Here is a 10,000-nt window from a genome sequence, read left to right as displayed (position 1 = left end):
TCACACAGCGACCGTCCACACACACACCCGCCTTCACACACTCGTCCACATCTACAGACAGAGAGAGAGGCTGTCAGTCACACACACACACACACACACACACACACGGGCCAAAGATGACATCAGCATGACATCATGTGTGAGCTGTGAACATGAACAGTGAGTTCAGTGTTTCCAGTCCGTCGCTTTAACCTCCAACATGAGTCCAACATCCAACTCAGCAGGATGATTATGATGATTCTTCAGAACACACACACACGCGCACACACACGCACACACACGTGCACACACACACACACACTCTGGGACTCACCGATGCAGGCGGTCCGGTTGTCACTTAGTGTGTATCCCTGAGAACACACGCATGTGTACGACCCGGCTGTGTTCACACACTCTCCTTTGGGGAAACAGAACTCTCCCTCCAAGCACTCGTTAATGTCTGACACACACACACACACACACACACACATTATAATCATGTATTTTATTTTACAACAATAATTAAATTCTGCATTGATTTGAGTTGAGTCACCTCTGCACTGTCTCCCCAGGCCGGCGGTCCGATACCCGGGCCGGCATTCGCACCTGAAGGAGCCGACGGTGTTAACACACACACGGTCTGCCTCGCACGCCCCGACGCTCACACACTCATCTACATCTGCAGGAGAGAGAGAGAGAGAGACGGCTCAACATCTGTCCAACTGCATACCTGCTCACTGAGGTATATGAAAACAGGCCTGTGTGTGTGTGTGTGTGTGTGTGTGTGTGTGTGTGTGTGTGTGTGTGTGTGTGTGTGTGTGTGTTACCCTGGCAGGAGCCGTCCTGGCTGCTGTATCCAGGCTGACAGGACACACAGCGGTACGACCCCACAGTGTTCACACACTGCTGACCAGGACACTGAGAGGCCTGCAGACACTCATCCACGTCTGACGCACACACACACACACACACACACACACACACACACACAGAGGACGCTGTTGTGATAAGACTTAGCTGGTGAAAACTCGTCCAGGTGGTGTCAACAGAGAAAAGATCAGGAGGTCAAAATCATTCAGAAAACATAAATATCGGCAGCAAATTTAACGTCAACAGGTCGCTGTTCATGAATACATGTGAACCGCGCGCGTGTGTGTGTGTGTGTGTGTGTGTGTGTGTACCTTCACACAGCCTGTTGACACTGTGGTATCCCTGCTGACAGTCCACACAGCTGTAAGACCCTTCAGTGTTCACACACTGCTGACCAGGACAAGTCTCGCTGTCCTCACACTCGTTTACATCTACAGAGGGACAACAGAGGGATGAGTGTGTTTGTGTGTGTGTGTGTGTGTGTGTGTGTACGTGTGCGTGTGTACCTGTGCACTGTCTGTTGGTGAGTGTGTATCCCGGTCGACAGGACATACAACGGTACGATCCCACAGAGTTCACACACATCTGACCGGGACACTGAGACGGCTCTGCACACTCATCTACATCTGCACACACACACACGCGCACACACGGCACACACACACACACACACACACACACACACAGCAGCAGCAGGTTGTTAGCGTAGCTCAGTTAAAGTTAAAGAAACAGAGGTTAACTTCCACATGAAACCAATACAGTTTCTGGGTGTTTCTTTCCACCACTGCCATTTTACCTGCACAGGTGTTGTTCTGGAGCTTGTAACCATGGTGACAGACACAGTGGTAGCTCCCAGGTGTGTTTTCACAGTGACCGTTGGTGCAGGGAGCCTGGCGACACTCATCAATGTCTGCAGACCGTCACAACAACATGAGTGTGAGACTCAGTGGACGATCATTAAAGACCATCAGAGTGAACACATATATAAACGTAGAGTTTGTGTCGTCTCTGTGAGCGACACAGACACACACACACACACACACACACACACACGGGGTGGACAGGTGTGTTTACCTGCACAGAGCCTGTTCAGCAGTCTGTATCCAGGCTGACAGGAGACGCAGCGGTACGAGCCCTGACTGTTGACACACTCCTGACCGGGACACTGCAGGGGGTCCTCGCACTCGTCCACATCTGAAACACACATTTATCAGACGCTCCTCATTTAAAATGACTTTTCTAAAAACAATCCTGCCGTCTGCTCGGACTCCGGTTCACCACGGGGCTTTACCTGTGCAGGTGTTGCCGCTGAGCCTGTAACCAAGGCGACAGACACACCTGTAGCTGCCCGGCGTGTTGTCACAGCGACCGCTGCTGCAGGGATTCTGCTGGCACTCGTCGACGTCTGAGGGAGAGACGCAGCGATGACAACGTTTGTTTGTGTGAAGCAGCAAACAAACAAACAAACAAACAGGAAGTAGACGTCACCTTGGCAGCTGGTCTGCTGGCTGTTGCTCCTGTATCCAGACGGACACACACACCTGTAGCTTCCCATGGTGTTCACACACTCTCCCACGGAACACACACCTGGAGACTGCACACACTCATTCACATCTACACACACACACACACACACACACACACACACACAGATTAACATCATCAGGTTTGTATAATTACTTCCTCTCTCTCTCCAACACAACTTCTTACTACTATTTACTACAGAAGTGTGTCTGTGCGTGTGTGTGTGCTCACCTTGGCAGTAGGTGCGCTGAGAGTTGGGCTGGTATCCCCGATCACACACACAGGTGTGTTTTCCAGCTGGCAGATCCACACAGCGGCCACGCCCACACACACCTGGTCTGCTCTCACACACACTTTGCACTGCTGCACACACACACACACACACACACACACACACACACACACTCTCTTAACTAACTGTATTTAAACCCTCATGTTGTTTCCTCTGTTCAGTGTTTCATGTTATTGATCTCGGGTTGCAGCTGTGCATGTTTCCAATCAGCTGCTGTAATTGTCTCCAGCGGCGCCGTGATCCGACTCCGTGGTGTCTTTGTTTAGAAACACAGACCTGTGTGTGTGTGCGTGTGTGTGCGTGTGTGCGTGTGTCCAGTAACTGATCACAGATGAAGGCCTCCTCAGAGCTTAAACAACATCAGACAACAGAATGTGTCCTGGTGTTCTGTTGATCCGATGTTCCCAGTTCTGTTTCAGTGATGGCGACAGTGTGTTCTGTGCTCTGTGTCTGCTGGTACTCACTCTGGGCTCGGCTCGTCGGGCTGACGGCTGGTCTGTTCTGAGGAGGAGGGAGTCCTCCGCTGGGCCTCGACCCACGCTCAGGGCTCTGTGGCTGGGCCGGAGCTGAGAGAGAGTCCCCTCTAGCTGCCGGCTGGGAGGAGGACCGACTGCCTGCTGAGGAGCGGAGCGGGTCACAGTCACAACAGAAATAATCAAACTGGGCTGCAGCGTTTCAGAGCTTGTGTTACCTTGACTTCCTGTGGACGGAGGCTGTGGTCTTGGTTGTGAGGGTGCAGGGTCAGGCTGGATCTGCTGGGCCCCGGGTCTGTCTGGACTCTGGGGTTTGTCCTGGGTGGTTCTAGTTCCAGTGCTGCCAGGCTGAACAGGCCTGAAGGAGGGAGAGACGTCCAGGCGGGGCTGAGGCTGAGCCTGAGGCTGAGGCTGAGCCTGAGCCTGAGCCTGAGGCTGAGCCTGAGGCCGGGTTGGAGCCTGAGGCTGAGCCTGAGGCCGGGGTGGAGTCTGAGGCTGAGCCTGAGGCGGAGGCTGAGCCTGAGGCGGAGGCTGAGGCTGGGGTAAAGGCTGGGGTGGACCAGCTCTGGATCCAACACCTCCAGAAGCGGTCGCTCCAGATGAAGACGGTTTCTGTTGAGATCCGGAAACTCCGCTGCTACTGCTGGACCCAGAACCTGGACCCAGACCTGGGGAAGGAGGGAGGAAGGGACGGATGCCCTAGTTGTGTTAATATATAACATACAGCTGGGTTGTTCTGACTGGGCCATGAGCAGACAGTACACAGGAGGTTCTAGCTTGATCTAAAGGTACCCTGGTTCTCCGGGTTGCTGTGGGTTACCACCGTAGCTCCTCGGTTCCCCAGCTGCTCACTGACTCTCTGGTTGAACTTCAGGGTTGAAGCTGAGTACTGATACCCAGGACCGGCCGGACAGATCTCCTTAAAGGCCACTGGAGGAGGCAGAACAGATCCAGCAGGGTTAGAAACAGAACAGTGAGCTTGTTACTGAACCAACCAGCTGCTGATTCTCTGCTGACCCACCTGAACCGAAGTAGGGGCACCTCTGGCAGTCGGTTCCCCAGGCCTTTCCCACTCGGCTGCAGCAGCAGATCTGCTTGGTGATGTTCCTGAGGATGGGGAGGGAGCAGGAGGACGGACCCTGACCAGAACCCAGGACCCGGTAACACTGACCCTTCTCTTCTGAGATCACACTCTGGGCTGAGGACACACAGGAGGACAGGGACGAGTTACAAACACATCCTGAAGCTCAGCTGGGAGTCTGAACAGACGGGCCGATGGTAGCAGAACCTGCATGCAGAATCAGCATCATGCTGCCCCCCTCGGGTCGAACAGGACCGCCTCGACAGAGACCCCACACGAAGCAAGCAAGCTCTGACATCACAGCCTCGGAGGGCTCTGTGGTTTGATTGGACAAGAGGCAGAACAGAGCGCTCCACCACGAGTCCCACCGACAACATGGATCAGAGCCGACACACAATAAAGCTGACAGACATGACAACTGAGACAAACAGCCAAGACAACCTTAGAACCAGACGGGTTTACTCGGGCCGGCCTGGACCGACCCACACTGCCTCCAAGAAATAACATTTACATACAAATCTATGTGAAAGAAAAGTCCTGGTGAGAGTCATTAGGTTCAAACAATGAAGTGTTTAACTTTTAAATACAAAGATTAAATTGAAGCTGCAAGCAGCGATGAACGGGCCCTCGCAGCCCGCGTGCTGCCGCCACGCAAGATGTATTCAGGGCAACACCCTCTACATGTTGCAATGTGGAGTAGATGGCAGGTTGATGGTTCTATGGCGAAGCATCAAAATGGACCGCGCCACCAGGTGTGACATAGGTGAACGCTTGTCATGGGTGTTGTCCACAGAAGCTACTTGAAAAGTTTGGTGCAAATCAGTCAAATGGCCGAGGAGGAGTTGGAAAAAGTTTATCATTTTTTCACAGAGCCTGAGTGGCTCATGGGGAAGTAGTCACCTGAGTTTCATGTCATTTGTACAGACCAATGTGGAGATATGCAACACTTCCTGTTTTGAGCAAAATCTGCAGGAAGTTGTTATTTAATAACTTGAGTATTGTTTGGAATATCAACATTTTTTAAATAACTTTTTGTCAGGAGAGTCCACAGATTCTGTGTACAAAGTAGATGTGAGTTGTGAGATGTGAGACTTTACTTGATTATAGCGCCGCCTAGTGGTGGAAATTGAGGACGACAATGGATTATGAAATTTTTCGGCAGGTGTGACTTTTACTCCAAGTTTGGTGAGTTCTGGGGCATGTTCAGGCAGTGAAAAATCATTTGGGATGAAAAAGTGGTCATTCGAAAAACAATAACTACAACTAAAAATATTTTGTGTCCAACAATGATTAATAAATAAAAAAGTTTGGTTTGAGAAAATGACATATTGAATAAGTCGACACAGTGACAATAATGTAAATAATAATATTAATAATAATAATGTGAATCTTAAAAGTTTAACATCTTTACATTTAACACCACCTCTCTGCACCGTGCAGCACACTTATGGACAACACACATAACATACACACACAATAAGCACATAATACACACATTTAACTCACATAACACACAGTAACACACACACACACACACACACACACACACACACATTACACAGTAACACACACATTACACAGTAACACACACACACACACACACACATTACACACACACACACACACACACACATTACACACACACACACACACACACACATTACACACCCCCCTGAGAGCATTTCCAGCCAGTTTGGAAGCAATGAGAGAGAGACGAGACGTTATCAGGCTTAATGAGTCAGCTGTGATTAGAGCGTTGTCATCGGTTACCAGGCGGACCAGCATCCTGCAGCAGACCCTCCCCTCCTCCTCCTCCTCCTCCTCCTCCTCCTCCTCCTCCTCCTCAGTGAATGCTGGTCAGAATAAGCAGAGCACCAGGCAGGCTTCACGTGAACGCATCTGAGCACCAGACTCAAAAATTTTAATCAGAACAAAGAGTTCTTCTGACTCCTGACAGAACAGAGAACAATGAGACTCGCTGACGTCGGAACAAAGACGTCTGTTGATCTCCCACACAGGAGACGGCCTGCAGGTGGTGGGCGTGGAGAGGGGCGGGGCCACGTGTTGATGATGACCAAGTGAATAATACAGATTCTGGAAACACGAAGAGCTCAGATGGACTCAGGAAGTTCTGACCCGGACTCTGCCTTATTCCTCAACTCATTCCCAAGCCAGCAGCTGTGTGTGTGTGTCTATGTGTGTGTGTGTGTGTGTGTTACTTACAGATGCAGATTCCATGTGTGGCGTCGAGGATGAACCCCGCCCCACACACACAGCTATAGCTCCCCATGGTGTTCACACAGATCCCGTTCTCACACAGCCCCGGCCGGAGGCACTCATTCACATCTACACACATCAACACACACACACACACACACACACTCAGATTACCACACATGCATCTGACCCAAGATGAACTGCATCACGGATGTTTTGTCCACATGAGGCTCAGGGAACAGAACCAGGTGAACACACAGCTTCATCACTGTGATGAGCAGCAGATGTGTTCAGAGTTCTGGACCTGCGGTACCTGGAAGTGTGTCTGTTCTGTTAGTGAGGACTCGGACTGACAGTGCACTCAATCAGGTGATACTGTAACATCTCTGTGACCTCTGACCTCTCAAAGACCATGTGTGTCACACTCATCAACATCTGAGAGCGAGACAGAGTTAATTGTTGTGTCTGTGTGTGTGTGTGTGTGTGTGTGTGTGTGTGTGTGGGCGCGCGTGTGTAACTCACCAACACACAGTGATCCATTGACTCGCTTGAAACCACCTGGACAGCTGCTGTTGCTCTGACCTGATGATGAGCAGTGATAGATTACTGATCAGTCATGGTAACACTGATTGTATTAGAGTACAGGAGAGAGTTCTGGAAATCTTCATGTCTCAACTTGACTGTTTATTCTGGAATATGTCTGACTCTTTACTTCATGCTTTGTGAATATTTTGGTCAGCCAAAAACAAACACATTTCATATATGCAATAAAAAATAAAATAAACAATTCTGTAACGTTGCATTTGGAAATGTTGTCTGAAATGTTTCTACTGGAATTTTGTGTTTTCTGAATTGATTTTTTCTGAAATGTTGTGTTTTGTTGTAAACCTCGTGTTTTGTGAAATGTTGTTATTGACACTTTGACCCTTGGGGTCCATGAAATAAATTAAATGCTATTAACCATGAATGCTAACATGCTGGCTCTGGTTTTTAAAAGGTTTATTACATCATTGTGTCTGATTTGACAGGCTGATGTAAACTGACGCCAGCAAGTGAGCTAACACAACTTCCTGTGTGTCTGTACACACACACACACACACACACACACACACACACACACACACACACGTGCAAGTGTTTGAGGTGAGTTTGTGTGTGTGTGTGTGTGTGTGCTAAAGGCCTACAGTCCCACAGAGCAGCATTCCTTTACTGTTAGTCAGCTCTGCAAGAACATGGAGGAAGCATCATTACTGTGTGTGTGTGTGTGTGTGTGTGTGTGTGTGTGTGTGTGTGTGTGTGTGTGTGTGTGTGTGTGTGTGTTATATAAGCAGCTCCTGGTGGAATAATTCCAAAATATTTCAGTCATAAAGTATCAGACCTGTACACACACAGAGAGAGACATATTTATGTGTGTGTGTGTGTGTGTGTGTGTGTGTGTGTGTGTGTGTGTGTGTGTGTGTGTGTGTGTGTTGGCAGCACTCTGTTAGTTTGGTCAAATCTCTCAACATCCATATCACAGAGGTATTTTTGGAAGCCGAGTCAGTATTCCAAACTTTGGATCAACTCAACTCTGCATGAGACACAAGTTTTTGAGAGTAACTAAGTAAATCTATTCATGTACTGTGTGTGTGTGTGTGTGTGTGTGTGTATGCGTGTGTGTGTGTGTGTGTGTGTGTGTGTGTGTGTGTGTGTGTGTGTACCTGTGTTGTCAGGACAGAGGACACAGTCGGTGATGCCCCAGGCCTTCCCGATCCCTCTGCAGCACATTTCTCTGCTCCTCAGACCCGGCAGAGGAGAGCTGCACTACACACACACACACACACACACACACACACACACACACACACACACACACGTTAACATACTGTATAAACACTATGAAAGTGATGAGGTTTATATAAAGAACCCAAAGCTTTTTGCACGTCACACATGTTCTCCTGTTCGTTCACACTGAACCGAGCAGCGCCGACGCTCCACTGGGTCATTTCACGCTTGCTGGAACCAGCGGAGTCGTGATCTGCGTCTCCAGCTGTAAATTTAAACGTGTCTCAGCAGATTGTTTGTAATCACGTGGCTGCTGTTCTAAAGTGTTCTGATGGAGGTCCTGATCCAACATGCAGCCTGGAAAAGGGACAGAGACGATGACGTCATCACATCGTCACCATCAGTGAACAGAGGACGCTGTCTGACTCTCACTCCCAGAGAGGGAGGCTGAAGACCAGGTCACTCCTCCTCATCAACTCTGGTGATTTTATTTTCTTAAAAAGTTCACAGAGACAAAAGCTACAACAGTGAAGAAGACAAAGACGTGACAGTTAAAGTCTGCTGCTCTAAATCTGGTCACAGGATCACCGAGCTGCCTGACTCTCTCTGCTGGAGACATACAGGAGGACAGACAAGAGGACAGACAGGAGGACAGACAGGAGGACAGACAGGAGGACAGACAGGAGGACAGACAGGAGATTCTGAAGTCACGACCTGCTGCCACATCACTGATGTCTGGTCCTGTAATGCTGTTTTGTGGGACGTCTGTCTTTTATTTGATGAGTGACCGATTTGTTTCTGCTCTAATGTCAGAATCTGAAGTCTGTTAAGCTGTTGGTCTTGAATGACAGCAGATCGTCAGCGGTGTTGTGGCATGATAGAAGTTTAAGGGGGAGGTGGAACGACACTTTAATGAACAGTAGCTGTGACGCTTGTTGTTGCAGAGTTGGACCTGACGACGGGTTTGACAGCAGCTGCTGCAGCCAAAAGTGAAGCTGCGCTCAATTATCCTGATGAAAAATGGCCGAGGAGGGAACAGTGTGAACACACTGAGTGTCTGCAGCCAGAGAGCTAACGCGGAGCAGAGACGTCTTTGAGTCACATTTCAGAATCATAAACGATGAAACACTGACTGTCACACAGTGAAATCCCTCCACGCAGAACAAAGCTGCTCCTGCACCTCGCTCACCTGCCCGTCTTTGACCTCTCTGAAGCAGTATTTGAACCCGGACTGCTGGTTGTACGTGCCGTCCCCCCTCAGCGTCTGAGCCTCCACCGCTCCGCCACCCGGAGCTGGAGCGCCCGCCGACCCCGACGAGGAGGAGAGGGTTCGCAGGGCGGGACTGAATCGAGACACCTGGAACAAAGAAGAAGAAACTGACACAAGAAAGATCCAAGTACAGAGCAAACAGACAACATGTCTTCTGCGTCTCTGTTACCTTCAGCACCTGGTGGATCTTCACGCTGGCCTCAGGGGGGTGCTGCACTCGGACCTTCACCATGGACGGGCCGGGGGCTGCACACAGAAACGAACGCAGTCTTACTCTATTAGATATTCACTCTTATTCACTCGATTTGTGTGCATGTACCGTGGTGTCTGCAGCCTGTTCCAGTCGCTCCTGCTTACTTTAACTCTGTTTTCAACTTCATTCTTTCTTACTTTTTCTGTTTTTAACAATTTCCCCCCAGGGATTAATAAAATATTCTGATTCTGATTATGTCGGCACAGCCAGGAGCTAGTTAGCTTAGCTTAGCATAAAGACTGGAAACAGGTGGAAACAGCTAGCCTGGCTCTGTGCA

The 10,000-nt window shown here is 49.5% G+C and overlaps 1 protein-coding gene across 1 annotated transcript in view; it reads right to left on the bottom strand.

Annotated features, from left to right (window-relative positions):
• LOC119005281 (latent-transforming growth factor beta-binding protein 2) overlaps positions 1–10,000 on the bottom strand; it is a 35,938-nt gene that overhangs the window by 9,429 nt on the left and 16,509 nt on the right. Inside the window, exons 7-26 of the mRNA XM_037072821.1 lie at positions 9,640–9,716; positions 9,390–9,557; positions 8,137–8,239; positions 6,959–7,018; positions 6,443–6,565; positions 4,160–4,336; positions 3,931–4,068; positions 3,357–3,806; positions 3,130–3,282; positions 2,605–2,736; positions 2,338–2,463; positions 2,141–2,254; positions 1,924–2,043; positions 1,646–1,759; positions 1,356–1,475; positions 1,161–1,280; positions 807–926; positions 533–658; positions 314–439; positions 1–51 (exon numbers count right to left, since the gene is read on the bottom strand). The exon at positions 1–51 is cut by the window's left edge and continues 72 nt beyond it. Of these exons, the coding sequence (XP_036928716.1) occupies positions 1–51; positions 314–439; positions 533–658; positions 807–926; positions 1,161–1,280; positions 1,356–1,475; positions 1,646–1,759; positions 1,924–2,043; positions 2,141–2,254; positions 2,338–2,463; positions 2,605–2,736; positions 3,130–3,282; positions 3,357–3,806; positions 3,931–4,068; positions 4,160–4,336; positions 6,443–6,565; positions 6,959–7,018; positions 8,137–8,239; positions 9,390–9,557; positions 9,640–9,716 (2,718 nt within the window). The remainder of the gene's footprint in view (positions 52–313; positions 440–532; positions 659–806; positions 927–1,160; positions 1,281–1,355; positions 1,476–1,645; positions 1,760–1,923; positions 2,044–2,140; positions 2,255–2,337; positions 2,464–2,604; positions 2,737–3,129; positions 3,283–3,356; positions 3,807–3,930; positions 4,069–4,159; positions 4,337–6,442; positions 6,566–6,958; positions 7,019–8,136; positions 8,240–9,389; positions 9,558–9,639; positions 9,717–10,000) is intronic.

This window comes from Acanthopagrus latus, chromosome 2, assembly GCF_904848185.1.
Source record: "Acanthopagrus latus isolate v.2019 chromosome 2, fAcaLat1.1, whole genome shotgun sequence".
Classification (NCBI taxonomy): domain Eukaryota; kingdom Metazoa; phylum Chordata; class Actinopteri; order Spariformes; family Sparidae; genus Acanthopagrus; species Acanthopagrus latus.
Note: the sequence above shows the minus strand (reverse complement) of the source record. Positions and strands in the feature narration are given on the sequence as shown.